Source organism: Mastigoproctus giganteus, chromosome 6 (assembly GCF_048544385.1).
Source record: "Mastigoproctus giganteus isolate SK-2022 chromosome 6, ASM4854438v1, whole genome shotgun sequence".
NCBI lineage: Eukaryota > Metazoa > Arthropoda > Arachnida > Uropygi > Thelyphonidae > Mastigoproctus > Mastigoproctus giganteus.
The window spans coordinates 21,427,505-21,450,438 of NC_143580.1; the positions used below are offsets into that span (position 1 = coordinate 21,427,505).

The window sequence follows — 22,934 nt, forward strand, 5'->3', positions numbered from 1 at the left end:
TACTGTCGGTGACTGTATTGTCAGAGAAGCGGGAAATGTGTTGTGCAAGAAAAATTGGTGAAATAGGACCAGGGTAAGTCTGCCAGGAGCAAAAGTAGATGACATTATAGAGCAGATATCATCTTTTATGGGCACGAAAGATGATATCGTTGTACATGTTAGCACTAATGATATTAAGAGTAGGAGATCTGAGGACTTAACAACTAAAAGGAAATGTTGGGAATAGTTGCGCATTAGAATTGAATTTGAAAGTATGCAATTCTGCCAGACACGAAATGAGGGAGCATAAATTGAGAACTTTGTCAATCAATTCAGCCCAGAGAATGTTCAAGGCTCATGGGGTAGAATTTTTCTCAGCTTGGTCTGTGCTTGTTAACAGGAGAGGCTGTTTTTACAGGAATGGGATACAATTGAATAGATATGCAAGAAAATTTGCTTATACTATCAAGGCAGTGACAGGTGGGTTGGAAAACTGTTAGCTTGGAGGGATACAAATAGCTTAATTAGAGACGGAGGCAAAAGTGATTCTTGCATTGCTACTACTGGTATATGCAACACCCTTGAAAGCAAGATGTCTGGGACTTCAGTCCCTGCTGTGCATCATCATGGAACAAATACATACATGGGCTGTGTTAGGGTAACTAAGAGTAAGAACGTGTGCATGTATACTTACATGTACACTAATGCCAGCAGCATTGTAAATAAATTTGATGAATTTGAAGTACTGATTAAATCATTAAATGCAGACATTGGAGAATATGGGGATTACAATGTATATAGGAAGGACAACCAGGACAGAGTTGGAGGGGTTATGCTTTTAGTTAAGAAGCATATTAAATCTAAGGCAATGCCAGTTGACATGGGTGACAAGTGCAACGTTGAGTCAGTTTGGTTGTGATTAAACAAAATTGGGAGTAGAAGTATGTTATTGACCAAATGACTGTGATGAGTATACCAAACAGCTATAAAGAGAAAGAGTGGACCAGCAAATCAGAATGTCTCATAATGGGGGATTTTAACTTTCCATATGTTGACTGATTTTTTTTGTAGATTGGTCACTCACACACTAGCAAGACTTTTGTGGATTTCTTCAATGACGGTTTTCTACAGCAGTAGGTTAGAGAGGCAAGAAAAAAAACAATACTCTTGATCTGGTTATCAACAGTGATTCTTCACACATTAAGAATCTACAGGTAAAAGACCCACTGGGTGGCAGTAATCACAGTATACTAATGTAGAATTTAATTAAAGATATAACTACTGTCAAGGGTAAATGGAAAGGCTTTTCTTTTGTAAGGGTGACTACAGTGGTCTCAGACAGTTTTTAAATTGTGTACAGTGGGATCATCTGATGATGTTACCAACAGCAAATTCTAAATGGGAAGTATTCAGGAAAGTAATCAATGATGCTACTAGGCTTTTATACCAATGAAGAAATACTATTCAAAGCTTACACCTAAATGGAAGTCAGTTGAACTATGAGACACTAGCAGAGAAGAAAAGTGCATAAGATGCATATAAATTATCAGGTGATAAAGAAGCCTATGGTAAACATAAATAAATTAATCTGTAATCAAGTCACAAAGTAGGTTAGGCAAGCTAAGACAGATTATGAGAAGTCTCTGGCCAAAGAATTATATGTGTATATTAACAGTAGAAGGAAGAGGTTGAATATTGGGCCGCTTGATGTCTATGGGTTAAATGTTCATAACCCTGCTCAGGTTGCTGACAAACTGAATATATATTTTGCATCTACATTCACATGAGGAATTCTGTAGGGAAGAGGATGCCAGAAGTTTAATGAGGAGCTAGATGACTTTGTGATAACTAAAAGGAAAGTAGAGGTGAAATTGTTGAAGATGGACATAAAAAAAAGGCACCTGGGTGGATGGAATCTATCCAGTTATTAATAAGGGAGGCAGCAAAGCAGGTAAGCAAACCCTTAGTCATAATTACAAGAGCATTCTTGGGTTCATGGGAGGTCCCTATGAACCGGAGATGGTCATATCTGGTGAGTGTGGGCTTGGCACACCCAGGGTCCTGAGCTGGATATTATCATTCTTCTCTTTCTTAGTGATTCCCTTCTACTTCTCTCTCTCTCTCTCTCTCTCTCTCTCTCTCTCTCAGGGTAACTCAGAAATTTTTTTTTGTTGGCTGGTGCAGCATAAGCCTCAGGCTTCCTTGCACCATATGGCTAATAATAATATTAATAATAATGTGCGAATGTATCCCCAATTCATAAAGGGGATCAAAAGTCGACAAGAGTTATTACAGACCAATTAGCTTAACTTCAGTTCCAGGTAAAATAATGGTTTGTTTGTTATTTGGTTTTTAGGAGCATTAGCAACTAAGGCCAAATTGCTCTGGGATATGCGGTGGTCATTCCCTGACCTTTCCGCATCCTCCATATTTGGTGGTGACAGGCTCGAACCCCGGTCTAATCAAGAAGCGTGTGCTACACACTGCTGTTCCTTCCCACCTGGCTACGGAGGCACCTGGTAAAATAATGGAAGCACTTATTGAAGAAGTAATGCATCTGGACAGACATGAAATTCTACTGCAATCACAGCATGAATTTGTTAAGGGGCAGTCTTGTCTAACCATTCTAATAGGTTATTACTATGATACGGTGACCAAGGATCTGGATGCAAAAAATAATTTCAACATCATATACTTGGATTTCAGGAAGGCTTTTGATACTGTTGCATATAAAGGACTCCTGAACAAACTGGAGCAATGTGGCATTCAGGGCAAGCTACTGCTATGGATAAAGGGATGGTTAAGTGGAAGAAGACAGAGAGTGGTTATCAATAGGCATTACTCTTCGTGGACTAATGTTATTAGTGGAGAATCCCAGGGTTCTGTGATTTTTTTAATATTTATCAGTGATACTGATGAAGGTATATCAGACAATGTCTAAATTTGCAGATGATACAAATGTTGGCAGTATGGTTAATGACAGTCATCAGGTTGAGCTACTGCAACAAGATCTAGGAAAACTGTATCAGTATACTGAGAAATGGCAGTTGAAATTTAACATTAACATATGTAAGGTACTGCATATGAGTAGCAGTAACCCCAGAGTAACTTATCAACTGTGTGGTTTGACACTTAGGGTAGTGGAGAATGAAAAAAACCTGGGGGTAATTGTGCAGTCAGACATGAAATTCTCTGAGCAGTGGAGACATGCTGCCAGGCCAGCTCATGGGGTTTTGTCAATGATATAGAGAAACTTTGCTAGCAGGGATAAGGAGGTAATTATCCCTTTGTATAAGGCCATGGTAGACAACATCTTGAGTACTGTATACAGGTCTTTAGAATGTAGATCTGCTGGAACAGGTGCAGAGAAGGGCAACCAGACTGGTAAAGGGAACAAAAGGGTGCTCTTACCTAAAAAGACTTCAGTTCTGCAAATTGCAGCATCTTGAGACTAGGTACCCGTGGGGAGATCTGATTGGGGTGCTTAAAGCCTTGATTGGATTGAGTAAGCTGAATGTTAATGCCATTCTCCCACTTGCTGAGACTACACATGAGGGAGGGAAAATTCAAGTTGAGGATGGATGGTTGCAGGATAGATGTGCAGAAGTTTGCCTTCAACCAGCAGGTGGTTGATTGTTGGAAAAGGTTTCCAAGTGGAAATGGATGGGTGGAATAAATTCAAGGAAGAACTAGACAAATTCTTGGAGGGTACGGATGGGTGAACTGTGCAGGTTTTTTTTTTTTGCTGATACTATATAAGCTTGCTTTCTTGCATTAAATGTCAGTACTACTATTCAAAAACTTCAGACAAAATATACACACCTTGAATAAAAATTTGGTATTGTTTAGACAACTCTAAGCAAGGTTACACATTTTTGAAGTTTTTTTTTTTTTTTTTTTTGTGTATGTATGGAGAGGGAACTCAGAAATACTAAGGAGACTGTGCAAGGCTAATTAACTCTGTCACCTCACTTAGTCTCATTCAAAGCTCAAACTAAATTATATTTTAGTATGGTCTGTAAACACCTCAAAAATTTCTAATCTTGCATAGATTCAATTATGCACTTATAAAAACAATTTCTACACAATTTCATTCAGCTTAAGCAATCAAACTCTTGCCCTCAGAACACAACACAAAGAACACAAACAAACTCTTCACAAACTCTTGCCCTCGAGTAGAGTTTGTGATTGCTTAAGCTAAATGGTTGTGTAGAAATTGCCTATGAACAGCCACATATGAAAAGAGAAGGAACAAAGCAGGCTCTCAGCCACAGTTTGCCCCTGGCTAATAAAATCACTTACAGCAATTTCAAACTCACCTTCAAAATAACTCCAAACCTTACTAGTCTATCATAGACTCACACAGATCTACTGAGTCTTCTGGCTAGTAAAATCACTCTCAGAAATTTCAAACTATTGTCCTCAAAATAAATAACTCCAATTCTTACTAGTCTATCAGTAGTTAAATAGCATCCTCCCACTCATGCCTTCAAAAGACTGAAGTGGTACAGAAAACTTTCAACAGAGATGCTCTTTGGAACAGCAATAATAAATTCCTGGGTAACACACAAAAGTTTAACTCCAGTACTAAGTCAACAGTTTTGAAATTCTGAGAAGCTATCATAAAACAATGTGATGCACTCAAAGTGAATACTTCAATAAGTATTTATTTTGTTATATTATATTATAACTTATTTTTCAATTTATTAGAAATCCAGGAAGAACCACATCAATTATACATAATGCAGTAGCACCTAATAGAAATTAAATAACCATTTTTTAAAGAAAGGCACAATTCTCTTTCTTATATTCAACAAACAGTAAACATTATAGTAATATTTTTCAGTTGCAGGAGGCAATGTATCAGTTATATCCACATGAATTTGAATATGACTAATATTCAAATTCGTGTGAATTAGAATATCAAAACTAGACAGTTTGAAACATACTAGAGGGTCACTCTGACTGATAGGTAGTTGTTAATCATGGCATGCCAATTTGTAACAAAAAAATTTAAATATCTGACTCAGGTGCTTCTTACATAAACTATAACTTGTTTGTAAGATGGGAGTAGGGAAAACTGTTTCATATGACACCAATAAAGCAAGTGAAAGAATATTATCGTAGCACTTGGTGACCCACCAGTGGATTACCCTACCTGCAGAACTAGACGAGGGCAACCCACTGGTGGATTGCTCCATCTGACGAACAGTTACTGAGCAACCCACCAATGATTGCCAAGTGTGAACATGTTAACAAAATTAATAAACTAAATTGTTGGTAAGATCTGCATTTACCCTCCCTCTGCTTCTTTTGGAAAAGTATTTTCAAACAATTCTAAGTTATTTGTACAAAAACGTTTGAGTATATGAGAAACTGGAAGTTTCCACTCTTTATTTTTGAATAAACCTTATCAAGAAAATGTCTTTAGGTAGATCACGGTTCAAGCCCACAGGACTGCTAAATATAGTTAATGATTGTATTCAATCAATTTTCAATCAATATTTGACCCTTGCACCTGACAATGTTGGGCCAGATTTAAATGCTTATTCTACCAACATTTCATTAAACAGAACCTTTCTGAAGAAAGTAGATGAATCCCATGGTGGTGATGCAAGAAGAGAGAACAGTCAACAAAAACTGCAGTTGGATAAAGTTTGAATTACTCTTTTTAAGCAACCTATAAAGAGGCATTTACAAATATTTTACAATGATTATGCTTTGATTATACCAGACTTCCTAATATTATTAATGCCATTAAATAACAATTTCTTCTTATCATCTTTAGCATCCTCTTCAGATACAATTATTTTATTTATTATTACTTTAACTCCAAAATGCATGAGAATATTTAAGGGAACTCCAAGAATTGGCTTTCACACAACTTTCCTCAATGTCAACATTTTCAAATGATAAAATCAGATAAAAGCTTTTGAAAAATCAAATCAAAACAGCACTGTCCACTTTCTCATGTATTAGCTTCCCATGGCTTTCTAGTCTTGACTAAGCTCCCCCCCCCCACCAAAAGAAAAAGAAAAATTAAGACCCACATCACTGTTTTTTTGTTTTTTTTCATTGCTTGATACTGTTGAAGTTCGTACACCATATTTCTTTGCTAACTTTTTTTATCAGATTCAATTTTGAATATTCACATTGTCCACTTTATAACTCAGCAAAAGAGCCCCTCTTTGCATTTAGTAGACATTTTTATCTCAATAAAGAGAAATATCAAATTTAAAAAATAAATATTTTAATTTACTACACTATAATTTAGAAAAGCACTTTAATATGAATACATAACAAACATACAAAACAAGAATATCTGCACTACAAATGCTATGTTTTCACCAAACAGGAAATTACAACACTAATGCATATTAGTTTTGTTTATCTATCACCACAATTGAATAATCCTGCATATAAAAAAACAAAGATATATAAAATGACATTGAATAAACAGCAAAAAATTTAACTAAATCTAATCCAAGTAACTGGTTATTAGGATAATCCACATTACATGTAGTCATTTCACAAATTGTTCTTTTCGCTACCACATAATAAAATTCTCATCAAACTTTATACTATAATCATTATTTTTTTTTTCTGTTATTATTGCAATCTCTGAAACTGGAATGTTTACATTAAAATATAATTACTAATCATCAATGCCAAACTTCAAATGTCACTTCTCTATCCCATCTGCCTAATTTCTCTAGGTTTTGTTGCATAATCAGTGGCATTCCTGTCATTAACCATCCTGCTAATCTCTGTATCACATCAAATTTCGAAATGAAACTTAATGTCCTCATTAATAAATACTGAAAACAATAAGAGGTGCAGGACTATCCAGAACCAAGATACTTCAATAATAACATTAGTCCAAGAGGAGTGGTGCCCATTATAACCACTCTTCTTGAACTAATAACTGCATCACAGCAGATAATCAGACATGACTGCCACTTAACAAATTTACGCTGTGACCCCCCATATAACTGCATTCCTGTCAAGGTGATACTGCATTGCATCTTTAACAACTGATGCCATTATTTTCCCTTGAACATAAGTCGAGTTACAGGTCTGTAATTACTCACTTTGCTCACTGATACCCTTTTGTAAATAATGGTGATATTTAAATCCTCAATCCATAGATATCTGGCCCGAATCCAAAGATGCTCACATAATTAAACATTTGCTTACCTGTTTTTCTGCTTCTTTTAATAAATTAGATATGTTCTATCAGACCCAGGAGTTTTTTTTTTACTTCTAGCCTTCAACAATTTCTCTTCTACTTTCCTCTCGGTTATCACAAAATCATTTAGCTCCCAGCTGTAACTTAGTACATTTCTGGTTTTACACACCTAAAAACCTCTTTGCAAATAAATGTAGAAGCAAAATATTCAGTTTGTCAGCAACCTGAACAGGATAATCAATAGTTAAGCATTCATATGTAGTGGACCACTGTGGTTCATCCTGTTTTTTCTGATGTTAACAAAACCAAATAAACTAGTTTTTGCTTTTTTTTTTTTTTTTTTTTTATGAAAACCCCAAACACAAAAGGTATCAAAACCTATAGTACTTAGTACTGTGCATGGTTTGAAGGAGAAGTATGGGGGGAGGGGGTGCCAGAAACTTTGCTCTAGAGACTAAACATGGGTTTCATCACTTTTGCTTGCTGTAGGATTCCATGTATCCTGCTCATTTATAATGATTCCACACATTTTACTTCTCTGTCACTGGTCTCAATTCATCTGACATTTCCCATATAGAATTTGAAGCTAGCATTAGTAGTGGCAAATGATGCAAGAAAGCAAGCTTATGCAACATCAGCCAAAAAAAAAAAAAAAAAAAAAACAGTTCCCATTTTATCTATTCATTTTCTCAAATACTTTTAGTTCTCATTGAATTTAATTAAGCTATCAACTTCCACAACAACAGATAGAAGCTTGTTCTAGCAATTAGCCACCAGCTGGCTAAAGGAAACTTCAGTACAACTATTCTGCAACCATCTTTCCTCATTTTGAATATGCCTCCTCATGTACCATCAGCACTGAGCTTGCTTAATAAATTCAAAGCCTTAAACACCTCAATCATATCACCACACAGATTCCTGGAATCCAGACACTGTAACTACCAGAACTGAAGCCTTTCCTGGTAAGAGCACTCATTGTTCCCCTGACCAATTTTGTTTCCCTTCTCTGTACTCATTCCAACAGCTCTAGATCCTTCCTCCAAGAACTGTAGGCAGCACTCAAGATATGGCCTAACTAATGCCTTATACAATGAGATAATCACTTCCTTATCCCTACTGGCAAAATTCCTATATATCATTGATAAAACCCCATAACTGTCCTGGCAGCATGTCTGCACTACTCAGAGAACTTCGTATCTGACTGCACCAGTAACTCCCAGTTTTTTCATTTTCCACTAGCCTCGGTATAGTACAAAAGAGTTGGTATGTTACTCTGCGGTTACTATTACCAATATGTAGTACTTTGCATTTGTCAATATTAAACTTCAATTGCCATTTCTCATCCCTCCGCCCAAATATTCTAGTTCCTGTTGCAGCAGCATACCGTCATTACTGTCATTAACCACCCTGCCAACTTTTGTATGACCTGCAAACCAACACCACCCTTTCCCAACACCAAACACCAGGGAACTCCACTAATAATTTAGTCCATGAAGAGCAGAGTCCATTGACTACCACTCTTATCTTCTCCTACTCAACGATCTCTTTATGTATAGCAGCAACTTATCCTTAATACCACACTGCTACAATTTGTACACATCTTTTATGTGCAACAGTATCAAAAGCTTTCCTAAAATCCAAGTATATGATATCAGAATTATTTTTTGCATCCAGTTCCTTTGTGACAACATCATAGTATCCAATCAAATTGGTAAAACAAAATTTCCCCTTAACAAACCCATGCTGTGTCTGAAGTATGGTTGCAGCCTTGTCTAGATGATCTCGCATTACTTCTTTTACCAGTGACTCCATCATTTTCCCTGGAACAGAAGTTAAATAACAGGTCTAATTACTCGAGTCACACTTTAATCCCCGTTTGTGAATTGGGGATACATTTGCACATCTCCAGTCTGCAGAAACCTCTCCAGAATCAAAGGATGCTCACAAATTATGGCTAAGGGTTTGCTTACTTCCTATGCAGCCTCCCTTAATATAACCAGATAGATCTCATTCACATAACCAGATAGATCTCATTCTCATGAAACTTCAACAATTTCTCTTCCACTTTCCTCTCAGTTATTATAAAATCATTTAGTTCCCTATTAGGGTTTGATAAACTTCTGGCATTCACTTCCCTAAACAATTCCTCATGAGCAAATGTAGGTAACAATACTCATTCAGTTTGTCAGCAACTTGAGCAGAATCACCAACAGTTGGACCATCGATATCAAATAGACCAATTTGATTCATCCCATTCCTTCTAGTGTTTACATAAGTAAGGTCTTTGCTGTTTTTCTTTGCATCCTTTGCAAAGATTTCTCGTAATCTACCTTTGCTTTCCTAACCTCTATTGTGCCTTGATTACAGACTATTTTATGTATACCATAGGCTTCTGTGTCACCTGATAATTTATATGGATCCAGTGCATTTTTCATCTCTGCCACAAGTCTCATAGGTTCATCTGACACCCACTTAGGTCTGTAATTTGAAGAGTATTTCTTAGTTGGTATGAAAAGCCTAGTAACTTCTATGATTATTCCTTGGATGTTTGCCATTTAAAGTTTGCTGATGGTAACATCATCAGTTGACCTACTGTATAGAATTTAAAAACTGTCTGAAACCACTGTAGTCACCTTCACAAAAGCAAAAACCCTTCCCTTTACCCCTGATGGTAGTTACATCTTTAAGTAAATCTCACATCAATAAACTGTGATCGCTGCCACCTAGTGGTTCTTTTATCTGCAGATTCTTAATGCATGAATAATCAATGCTAATAATCAGAACAAGAGTATTACTCACCCTTGTTGTGTCTCTAACATGCTGCTGCTGCTGCTGCTGTAGAAAACAGTCATCCACTAAATTCACAAACACCTTGCTAGTGTGTGTGTGTGTGTGTGAGTGACCAACCCACAAGTTCCAGTCAATATCTGGAAAGTTAAAATCTCCCATTATAAAATAGTCTTTTACTGGCTCACTATTTCTCCGTACAGTTGTTCATTGTATTCATCAGGGTTATTAGAACTAAAACACACTCTTGCTCTCATTTTTGCTTTCCCAGTGCTTATATCACACCAAACTTACTGATCATTGAGCTGGCCACCCATATCAACTGGATGCACTGCCTTTGATTTTATGCACTGCTTAACTAAGAGCATAACTCCACCCCATCCTCCTATTCTATCTGTGTACACATTGTATTCCCACATTCAAATTCTGCATCCCTTATATGTGAGTGCCATCACATCTTTGATATCCCAACTATATCTGCATCTAATGTCATGACCAGCAGTTCAAATTCATCAAATTTATTTACTATACTCCTAGCACTGGTATACATGTACATGCTCTTGCTCTCCCTAACACAGCCCATGTATTTACTTGTTCCATGATGACTCCCTTTGAAATCCCCAGAACTTTGCTTTCCAGGCTGCTGCTCATACCTTGCACCATTTCTATTTAAGTGTATCCCATCCCTGTAGAAGCAGTTAACCAGCACAGACTGCACTGAGAAAAATTCTACCCCATGAATTATCCCCACTCCTTGCACAATCACTCTGGGCCTGAACTGATTGACAAAACTCTCATCATATTCCCTCCTATTGTATCTAGGCATATTTTTGGCTTTGGTAACTGATAGTCTGTCAGAAAAAGTAGTAGTAATAGTGGCATGTGATGCAAGAAAGCAAGCATACCAGCTCATGCAGCATCAGCCAAAAAAAAAAAAAAAAAAATTCACATAGCCATTCCCTCTAAATGTTTGTCCAGTTCCTCTTTAAATTTTTTAACCTATCAACTTCCACAACGACAGATGGAAGTTTGTTCCAGCAATTAACCATCCGCTGGCTAAAGGCAAATTTCCACACATCTATTCCACATCTGTCTTTCCTCAATTTGAATTTATGCTCCCTTAGGTGCATAAACTGAACAAGTGGAAGAATCCCATCAGAATTCAGCATGCCCATTCAAGTCCTTATACACACCTCAATCAGATCACCTCGCAGGTGCCTGGTCTCCAGCCACTGCAATTTGCAGAACTTAGCCTTTTGGTAAGAGGATCTCTTCATTCCCCTCACCAATCTTGTTGCCCTTCTCTGTACACGCTCAAGCAAATCTACATCCTTCCTAAAATGAGGCCTCTAGACCTGTACGCAATACTCAAGGCATGGCCTGACCATTGCCTTGTACAGAGAGACAATCACCTCCTTTTCCCTGCTAGCAAAATTTCTGTATATCATTGACAAAACCCCATAACCTGCCCTGGCAGCCTGTCTGCATTGCTTAGAAAACTTCATATCTGACTGTAAAATTACTCCCAGGTCTTTTTCATTTTTTACCACCTTAAGTATAGTACCACACAGTTGGTACGTTCCTCCGGGGTTACTTCTACCCATATGCAGTACTTTGCATTTGTCAATGTTAAACTTCAGTTGCCACTTCTCAGCCCATCTTCCCGAAGTAAGTGGGACTTGGCAGACTGTAAAAGGAAATGGACATCAATAAAATTGAAACCTGTGCGTGTTTGTAAAATAATGAGGAAGTTTTTGGGAGGTTTGCATCTTTCAGCAGATAAGTTTATTCTATTAGTGTCACTATTCATGATGCATTCAGTAAATAAAATAAAAGTGGAGGGGGAAGGCATGTATGAATTACTGAAATGTTTCAATATGGTGCACATACAGCAAGAACAAACAGTGACATAATGTAGCCTTGGCAACATCCTCCCTTGCATACACTACTTGGACTCTTTACAGTCACTAGCTGGCAGAGTAGAGGAAGCAAGATTATACACTAGTGGCATGTGATTCAAGAAAGCAAGCATATGAGCTTATTCAGCATCAGCAAGTGTATAACTTCCTAGACAGTTACCAACAGGTTCAATCGGGAGGACTATCTAGCAGCCAGCTGCAAATACCATTTTAGAGACATACCCTCAAAACATATGGAATACAGGATCTTGTCACAATGCCCACCATAATCTCAAACATCACTCATACTGCATGATGGAAAAGAGGGATATTTCAGAGCTTTGTTGTGGATACTAAACATGGGTTTCACGACTTAAATTTTCCAATAAGCTAATCAGAGGTGTTAAACTGGATAAGTCATCTATCTATTACTGCCAGGAAACAGTAGGGCAGCCTTTTCTCTGTGTGATGTGGATGCCACACCAACTCCTGCTTAGATTGGTTTACAATTGGACAATCACATCCACTATACTGCCTCTAGGTTACTAACAGGTTACTGCCTCCAGGTTACTAACAGCATCACCCTCAGAAAGGTGGAAATAGAAAATATCATTCTTGCAAAATGACCAGACTTCATTGAAATTAGCATTAGTAGAGGCATATGATGCCAGAAAGCAAGCTTATACAGCATCATCCAAAAAAAAAGAAACACCATTTGCTCTAAACATTTTTACAGTTCTTCCTTGAATTTATTTAAGCTGTCAACTTCCACAATGACAGATGGAAGTTTGTTCCAGCAAGCAACAACCCACAGGTTAAAGGCAAATTTCCACACATCTATTCTATAACTGTCTTTCCCTAATTTGAATTTATGCCCACTCAGATTCATAACCTGAGCAAAAGGAAAAGCAGTGGCCATTGATTACTACTCTGTCTTCTCCTACTCAAACATACTTTTATCCACTATAGCAACTTGCCCTTAATACCATACTGCTCCAATTTGTACAGTAGCCTTCCATGTGCAACAGTATCAAAAGATTTCCTGAAATCCAAGTATATATCAAAATTATTTTTTTCATCCAGTTCCTTTGTGACCACATCATAGTATCCAATCAAACTGGTCAGACAAGACTTCCTTTTAACAAACCCAGGCTGTGTTTGAATTATTACTGCAGTCTTGTCTAGATGATCCTGCAATGCTTCTTTAACCAGTGACCCCATTATTTTCCCAGGAACAGAAGTTAAACTAACAGGTCTGCAATTACTCATGTCACCTTTGATCCCCCTTTTGTGAATTGTGGATACAAGTGCCCATCTCCAGCCCATGGGGACTTCCCATGAATCCAAGGATGTGCTCATAATTATGGCTAAGGGTTTGCTTACTTCCTTTTCTGCTTCCTTTAACAGGAAGCAGAAAACTGGATAAAACTGGATAAATCCCATCCACCCTAGATGCTTTTTTTATGTTTAACTTCAACAATTTCTCCTCCAGTTTGCTCTCAGCTATAACAAAATCATTTAGCTCCCTGTTAGAATTTAATAAGCTTCTGGCCTCCACTTCCTTATAGAATTCATCATGTGTGAATGTAGATGAAAAATACTCATTTAGTTTGTCAGCTATCCAAGCAGGATCATCAACAGTTGAACCATCAATATCAAGTGGACCAATCTGATTCATCCCCTTCCTTCTAGGGTTTACATAAGTAAAGAAGTCTTTGTTGTTTTTCTTTGCATACTTTGCCAAGGATTTTTCGTAACCAGCCTTCACTTGCCTACAGACTAGCTTATATCTGCCATAGGCTTCTATGTCACCTGATACCTTGTATGCATCCCATGCATTTTTCTTCTCGGACATGAGCCTCATTAATTCATCTGACATCCATTCAGGCCTAAACCTTGAACAGTATTTCTTAAGTGGTATGAATAGCCTAGTAACTTCCAAAATTAATTCCTTGAATGCTTCCCACTTAGAATTTGCTGTTGGTAACATCATCAGTTTAGAGGGGCTTAGAGGGGAACGGGTATTCTGTGTGTTATCAGACACTCAGTCTAAAACACTGATGGATTTAATATCTTTCTATTACAGAAGATTTAGGTGAAGTCCGGTTAGCCTGCCTCCCTAAAATCCACTCATGCACACTTTCTCGATGGTAAGCCCTGTTACATCACCTAGGTGGCAACAAACGTGTAGAGTGGTTCTCTTCAAGACAACTGGTCAGCGTGAAGACGAAAAGACCAAACCCTCCAGCATATGACAGCATGACGAAACAAATGGCCCTCAGTCCCCGGCGGCTTGCACTCCCACTCTTACGGCAGCGAGAGGATCAGAGTGGAAGCAGAGGGTGCTAAGAATCTCTGGGTATGACCAGGCTGCCATTCACGGAAACTGAACTTGGCCTGTTACAACGTAAGATCGCTCATCGGTGAAGACAGGATATTAGAGCTGGAAAAGAAACTAGAAAATGTGAATTGGAATATCATCAGTTTGGCTGAAACAAGAAGAAGAAATGAATCACTTATAAGTTTATCAAGTGGAAATTTGCTGTACACCAAATGGAAACAGTGAAAGGAGCGAAGGTGCAGTTGGGTTTCTGGTCCATAAAGATATAAAAAACAACATTTTGGAATTCAAAAATACATCACCAAGGATGTCAAGATTAATACTCAAGATTTCTAAGAGGTACAAGCTAAAGGTTATAATGATTTATGCACCAACATCGAGCCATGATGATGAAGAGGTTGAAGAAATGTACACCGAAATTGAGTCTTCCAGATGAACAGAAAACTCGCTACACTATCATTATGGGGAATTTCAATGCTAAGGTTAGAAAAAGACAAAACAGTGCAGAAAGGGGAACTATAGGAAATTTTGGAATTGGTGAAAGAAATGAAAGAGGTGAAAGACTTGTGGAAGTTGCAGAATCTCAAGGATTATCAGTAATGAACACTTTTTTCGAGAAAAGGGTGAACGGAGAGTGGACGTGGAAGAGTCCAAATGGATTAACAACCAATGAAATCGACTTCATCCTCACTAACAGAAGATATATCGTGAATGATATTACCGTTCTGAATAAGGTAAATGTTGGAAGTGATCACAGAATGGTAAGATGCACACTTGATATAGATGTAGGAAAGGAAAGGAAAAATTGATTCAAGTAAATAATAAGAAGTTATTTGAGATAACAGAAGAGAAGAAAAAGCAGTATGTACTGGAAGAACAAGTTTCAGCTTCTGCAGACTGCTCAAGGCCAAAATATTGATGAGAAATATTACAACTTTCTGAAAGTGATAAAGCCAAAGAAACCTATATGGAAAAAGAAATCCAAAGAAGAAACAATTAGTCAAGAAACACTTATGATGAACCGAAGATGACAAATGAAGAGCAAGATAAACACTGACAAGGAGAAAAATTGAGTATACTGAGTTATGCAAAGCCGTTAGAAAGACACTCAGAGAGGACATAAGAAGATTTAACACAAGAAAAGTAGAATAGGCATTAAGGGAAAACAAAGGACTTATATCAGCAGCCATGAGCAGTAATACAGAAAGACAAATGATACTGAAAGTGAAGAATAGCAATGGTGTACTTATAAATAGCAGAGAAGGCATAATTCAAATAGCGGAAGACTACTATAGAGAATTATACAAGGAGCGAGGGAATGATGCCCGCAGTGGGGAAGATGGATCGCAAATTAGCAACACATACGACATACCTGATATTCTTCCTGATGAGGTAGAACATGTGTTGAAGAAAATGAAGAATCAGAAAGCCCTGTGGGAAGATGAAGTTACTGTAGAGTTGTTAAAATTGGGAGGAAGAGACATAACACAAAAACTGGCAAGGCTCTTCACAAAATGTATTAGAAAAGGTGTGATGCCTAAGCAGTGGAATAATGCAATTATAGTTTTGCTGCATAAGAAAGGAGATAAATCAGCAATTGGAAATTATAGACCAATTAGCTTGTTATCCCACATCTACAAGTTGTTTACAAGGGTCATTACTAACAGATTAGAAAGAATACTTGATGAGAATCAACCGAAAGAGCAAGCTGGCTTTAGGATAGGATTCTCAACTGTGGATCACCTTCATGTAATATCACAGCTAATGGAGAAAGGAAATGAATATAAAACATCATTATGCCTGGCATTTGTGGATTATGAAAAGGTATTTGACTCTATACAGCATAAGACAATGTTTCGGGCACTGGAAAAACAAGGCATAGATACCCCATATATTATGATTTTGAAAAAACATATATGAGAACGTTCCCTCCTTTATTAGACCAGACAAAGACAGTAGCAAATTTAAAATTGTGACAGGAGTTCGATGAGGAGACACGATATCTCCGAAGCTGTTTACTGCTGCCCTTGAGGAAGCTTTCAGAAGATTAGACTGGTCACAGAAAGGAGTCAATGTGAATGGAGAGTACCTATACCATTTACGATTTGCAAATGACACTGTGGTCATAAGCCACAATCCCAAAGAATTAAGAGGAAAATCTTAATCAGTTATGCATAGTTAGTAAGGATTTTGGACTACAGATGAATATGGCTAAAACAAAAGCAATGATGAACAAGTACGCCACAGAAAGGGACATAATGATTGAAGGAGCAGTAATTGAAAAGGTGGAGTCTTATACATATCTGGGACAAGTTATTAGCTGTAATTATAATAAATGGCTGGAAGTCAAGAGAAGAATAAATTTTGGATAGAATACATTCAGGAAATATAGTCACATACTGAAGAGCGATATCCCAGTTTGTCTGAAACGTAAAATAATGAACCACTGTATACTCCCCGCCATGACTTATGGAAGTGAAACTTGGGCACTCACCAAAAAATTGGAAGAGAAGCTGAGAACTACACAGCGAAGAATGGAATGAATTATATTGGGAATCGGACTGTTAGATAAGAAGAGAAACACATGGATTAGGCAGCAAACTCAAGTAAAGGACATTCTTATCAAAACTAAAGAACTAAAATGGTCTTGGGCAGGACACATAGCTCGAAGACACGATGACAGATGGACTAAAAAAATAACAGAATGGTATCCAAGAGGAGCTAGAAGAAAACCTGGAAGACAACGGCGGAGATGGACAGATGAAATTCATGAGTTTGTGAATAGTAAATGGATGGCTATTGCACAAAACAGAACAAACTGGAACAAACTAAGTTGCTAGAGAGGCCTTCATCCTGCAGTGGATTGAAAAAGCCTAATGATGAACATCATCAGTTGGCCCCACTATATAGAATTTAAAACTGTCTGAGACCAATGTAATCAATTTTATGAAAGAAAAACCATTCCCTTTATCCCTAATGGTAGAGATAAAAGGAAGCTTCATAGACTTTAATATGGTCACATATGTCTATTTCCTAGGACTGTAATTTAGAGAACCCTAGTCTTTCTTGGTAAGAATATCCTTTTCTGCTCCCAACTAACCTTGTTGATCATCTCTGCACCCTTTCTAACGGTTCTATATCCTTCCTAAAATGAGGTTTCAAAAACCTATATGCAGTATTTCAGATGTGGCCTAACCACTACCTTTTACAACAGGATAAATCACTAATTTTTTTTTTCCCTCCTGATGTTCCTATATATCACTGACAGAACTCTATAAGCTGTTATGGCAGTTTGCCAAGACAATTCTAAGAGAATTTCATGTCACATTGTACAATTACACATAAATCATTTAAATTCTACACCATTTTGAGTTTGGCATCACCCAAATGGTTTGTCCATTTGGGATTACTGCAATCCTAATGCAGTATCTTGCATTTTAAAAACTGTGTCCACTATTACATCAACGCCAGGCGTCTCCGTAGCCAGATGGGAAGGTGCAGCAGTGCGTAGCACATGCTTCTTGATTAGACCGCGGTTCGAGCCCGTCACCACCAAATACGGAGAATGCAGAAAGGTCAGGGAATGACCATCGCATATCCCGGAGCAATATGACCTTAGTTGCTAATGCTCCTAAAAACCAAATAACAACAACTATTACATCAACAGCAATCTTAGATATCAAACTTGAAATACTTACATCAATACAATTAATAAATGCTACTGGAATTGATGTAATAATAAAACCAGTAAGGAGCCCAACACCAACCCCTGTGGAACAACAAAAGCTCTACTGAAATCTAAATAGAAATGTCAAGTCAGTTTAGTGTGACATAAGCATTGGGAGATCAAAATTGAGAGGAGTGTGCTATAGGCCTAATGCCTCTGATGAGTATAATAAGAAACTGTACAGGGAAATAGAATGGGCCAGTAAATCAGAGAGTCTTATAATGGGGGATTTTAATTTCCCAGATACTGACTGGAATTTGGGGGCTGGTCACTCACACACTAGCAAGGCTTTTGTGGATTTATTGGATGATTGTTTTCTACATCAGCATGTTCGGGAGGCAACTAGAGGGAGTAATACTCTTGATTTGATTATCAGTAGTGATTCTTCATGCATTGAGAATCTGCAGATAAATGAACCACTAGGTGGAAGTGATCACAGTGTGCTGAAGTGGGATTTACTCAAAGAGGTAACTACCATTAGGGGTAAAGGGAAGGGTTGTTGCTTTCGTAAAGGCGACTATGATGGACTGAGACAGTATTTAAATTCTATACAGTGGGACCAACTGATGATGTTACCAACAGCAAATTCAAAATGGGAAGCATTCAAAGAACTTCCTGACCAATTTGATTGGATACTATGATGCAGTCACAAAAGAACTTGATGCAGGGAATAACTTTGATATTATATACTTGGATCTTAGAAAGGCTTTTGATACTGTTGCACAAATTGGAGCAGTGTGGCATTGGAGGCAAATTGCTGCTATGGATAAAGGGGGTGGTTGAGGGGGAGAAGACAGAGAGTGGTAATCAATGGACACTGCTCATCGTGGACTAATGTTATCAGTGGAGTACCTCAGGGTTCAGTGTTCGGTCCATTATTGTTTTTTGTATTTAAAAATGATATTGATGATGGTATATCAAGCTTAATGTCCAAGTTTGCAGATGATACGAAGGTTGGCATGGTTGTCAAGGACACTACTGACACTATGCTGCTGCTGCTGCAACAGGATCTGGAAAGGTTGGGCAGATGGGCTGAGAGGTGGCAAATGAAGTTTAACATTGACAAATGTAAAGTACTACATATGGGAAACAGCAACCCCAGAGCAACGTATCAACTCTGTGGTACTACACTGACAGTGGTAGAGAATGAAAGGGAACTGGGGGTGGTTGTGCAGGCAGATATGAAGTTCTCTGAACAGCGCAGATGGGCTGCAAGAGTAGCTCATGGTGTATTGTCAATAATATATAGGAATTTTTCTAGCAGGGATAAGGAGGTGATTATTCCTTTGTATAAGGCAATGGTCAGGCCACACCTAGAGTACTGTATACAGGTCTGGAGGCCTCATTTCAAGAAGGATGTAGAGCTGCTGGAATGAGTACAGAGAAGGGCAACAAGATTAGTGAATGGAACAAAGGGGTGCTCTTACGAAGAAAGGCTTAAGTTTTGCAAATTACAGTGTCTGGAGACTAGGCACCAGCGAGGTGATCTGATAGAGGTGTATAAAGCCTTGAATGGTTTGAGCATGCTCAATGCTGATGGGATTCTTCCTCTCGCTCAGAATAATCACCTGAGAGGGCATAAATTCAAATTGAGGAAAGACAGATGTAGAATAGACGTGCGGAAATTTGCCTTTATCCAGCGGGTGGTTGGTTGGTGGAACAGACTTCCATCCCTTGTCGTGGAAGTTGATAGCCTAAATAAGTTTAAGGCTCAGCTGAACAAGTATTTCGAATGAACAGAGGGGTGAAGTGGAAGTGTTTTTTTTTTTTTTTTTGGCTGATGTTGCAGAAGCATGCTTTCTTGCATCAAATGCCTCTACTAATGCCAAAATTATCGTCCACATCCACATCCTTTGTGAAAAACCTCACAGTAGATAATCAGGTTCGTGAGATATAATGCCCCTTAACAAACCTTGGATAGTTAATGATAATATTCTTGTGAAGTGACTAGGTACGATTCCTTTGGTTTGCAACAGCATATTTCTTTATTCTTTTGAATAAATGAATGTATTGAACTGCAACACAAATTAAAAAGATGTTGAGCCATGACAAGTATGAAAAATTGGTTCCTCACATCATGAAGTAAACATTTCTACAATATATCAAATTTAAAAAAAAATAAAAATAAAAAAAAAAGGCAGTTAGCCAAACGATAAAGAGTGAATCGAGAAAGCACTACTGATGTCATAGCAAAACAAACAAATGGGAGCAACTTTAAATTATGACTGTCATGTGAATAAATTTTATTCAGAGTTATGATCAAGTTATTTCCCTTATCATAAGCATTCATAAGGGAAATATAAATCTTATAAATGATCTTTTTTATCCATTATCAGCTGGAAGAAACCGGAACAAATCCAGTCCCTTATATTAAGTGCTAATCAATTTTTGACAGAATACATTTCTGCATCAATAATTACTTCGACTTGAAAGTTTAAACTGGATAATAGCAGATGTGTGTGTGTGTGGGTGTGTATATATTTAAAGGGACATAACATAGATGCAGGGACAAAAATGTTTAAATTCATATTTGAAGGTTCTGGTCTTATTTCATTGACAAAACTCTTCTCCCCACGAAAGAAATCGCTTTTAGTGACAATTAGTAAAAATGTTTATACGATTTATTGTATATGACGCTATATTTCTTTGATCTTGGGAGGGGGAGGGGGATATTTTTAGTGCGAAATATTTTTTATACACCTACAATAGCTTTACTGTAACACGATACCGCATCTTCATATTTTCGAGCACTAAAAAGCCTGTTTCCCTGGTCCTTCATTTCTTCTGCACTCATTTCTTGCTTCATTCCAAAAGTCTTCCCTCAATTCACTTCACTGGCATTCGCTTCTTTTCTGCAGAAATAAAGGGATCAAAAAACTTTACACCACAGGGTGCGGGTGTTAAATGTAACCCCTTCCAAACACAGTGTTTACATCACTTTACACGTTACATCACAAATTAAGTGAAAATAACAGAGGATACCATAGTGCTGCCAATAATGTATTAGGAGTGACACCTATTATCAGAGAGGTTAGAGAAGTTTAAAAACATCAATAAATAAAAAACAATAATATATAAATAACAGAAAGTAAAAACTTCAAGATATAGTATATAATTTTATTCACCGTTTCTTATTTATGAAACGGTGAATGAAGCGATAGTTTTTTTTTTTTATAAATTTCCATTTCATCGGAAATTATCATTTAATAGTTACTACTTTTTTTTTTTTTTAGTCTGTTTAGTGTCAAACGGCACCAGGGATTTCCCCCATCTACGCGTAGTATACATTGTAGGTGCGAAACAGAACACTGTCAATGCCAGAGGTTTAAAGGTGTATGAATCTTGTATATGTGTAGCGTCGTGTACCGTTGTTCCTCTGGGCCCCCTAATGGGTCCAAACGTTGCCCACAATTCGCCTCGTGGAGACAGACCAGGTACACCAGTATTATAGTTATTTTCTCTGGCAGGTCCTGCCACCTAATTTCCTGAGATTTCAGTAGCTACGACCTTAAAAAAAAAACCGCTATAGATAGGGGTCAGCCAAAAGGAGTACTAGTTATGTGATTTGATGTTATTTTGGGTGTAGGGCTCAAGCAATTTAACAATGATTCGAACTAGTTACTACACTTAAGTGTAAGTGTGTGTTGTTGTCTTACGGCACCAGGGGTTTCCCCCATCTCCGCGTTGCTTTCATTGTGGTGAACCAGTTCACTGGGAAATGCCAGAGATTTAAAAGTGTGTGGGAATTGTTCATGTGTTGTGTTCTGTACCGTTGTTCATCTGGTCATTTAGCCGTTGGACCCCTATTGAGGCCCAACGTTGTCCCACTTACGCCCCGTGGAGGCAGACCAGGAACCCAGTAGCTGTAGATTCACTCTGGCAGGTCCTGCCGCTTAATTTCCTGGGATTTCGGCGGCTAGGACCTTAAAAAAAAAAAAAATAAATAAAATAAAAAAAAAATAAAAATAAATAAAAAAAAATAAATAATAAAAATAAATATATAAGTAAATAAAAAATCTGCGCTGGGGTAATGTCGCTTTGGTTTGCTAGGCCGAGTTTTGGGCGTAAGGTAATTTTATCATATTTAGTTTTTGACGTGTGGGGCTTTCGCTATGATGAAGGTAGAGAGGGGAGGGAGACCGAAGATTGGGGGGAAAAGACAGAAATATGGGGCCAATAGAGTAGATAGCCCCAGTTTTCAGTGGGGCATGCCCATGCCCCACCAGAGTAGAAGTTTGGGGGTGGAGGAGAAGGAACAAAAAATGTCCCCTCCCCCCAAGGAAGTGGGAATAATAGGTGAAGAGGGCGAGGGTGTCCTCTTCAGATCGCCATCAAGCTGTTTGCAACTGTGCTGCGTTTAGTCTGTTCTCTACTGTCTGTGCTGCATTCCCCCGTCCTTGCTTTTCTCTTCCGTGTGATCAGCACTCTTCTTTTCCAAGTACTGGTCCTCTGCAAGGTTTCAGTTTTTTTGTCACATTTGGCGCCGATTTTTGTCAATCTCTGTGTACGTTGCTGTAGATAGCTATTAGTGTTTTTCTCCTGGTGAATAGGTCTTGCGCATATTACTACACTTGTGTTATACTAACTGTGCATGCAGAACAGTTGGTATGGTCAAAGTTTTCCCCTCACCGGGAAGAAAATAACTGAGTTCGAAGCGCGCCAACCACGTGAGGAATTGTTATGGGCTTTTTTCACAACCTAGCTAAGTTAGCTAGCCTCAGGTGAGGGGTATGGTTTTTCCCTCCAGGGACTCGGGTTTTTCGTTGCAAACAGGCAAATCGACCAAAGAACACACAAAATTAACAGACATAATATATGTACGGCACAATATAGTCTAAGATGTACCTAAAACACAAAAACGATAAATCACTCAATCGAGCAGAAGTAAATATAATTTTAACTGGAAGTTAATGGTTTTATGATAACTAACAAGGAAGTGGAAAAGAAATCGTTGATGCTAAAAGTAAATAAGACACTTGGGATTGATGGAATCTATCCAGTTACATTGAAAGA

General features: G+C 37.9%; 1 protein-coding gene across 1 annotated transcript in view; it reads right to left on the reverse strand.

Moving 5' to 3' along the window:
* STUB1 (STIP1 homology and U-box containing protein 1) overlaps window positions 1-20,904 on the reverse strand; it is a 79,218-nt gene extending 58,314 nt beyond the window's left edge. The window contains exon 1 of the mRNA XM_090375009.1: window positions 20,626-20,904. Coding sequence (XP_090231135.1) covers window positions 20,626-20,727 — 102 coding nt within the window. The 5' untranslated portion in view covers window positions 20,728-20,904. The remainder of the gene's footprint in view (window positions 1-20,625) is intronic.
* Between the last annotated feature and the right edge of the window lie 2,030 nt (window positions 20,905-22,934).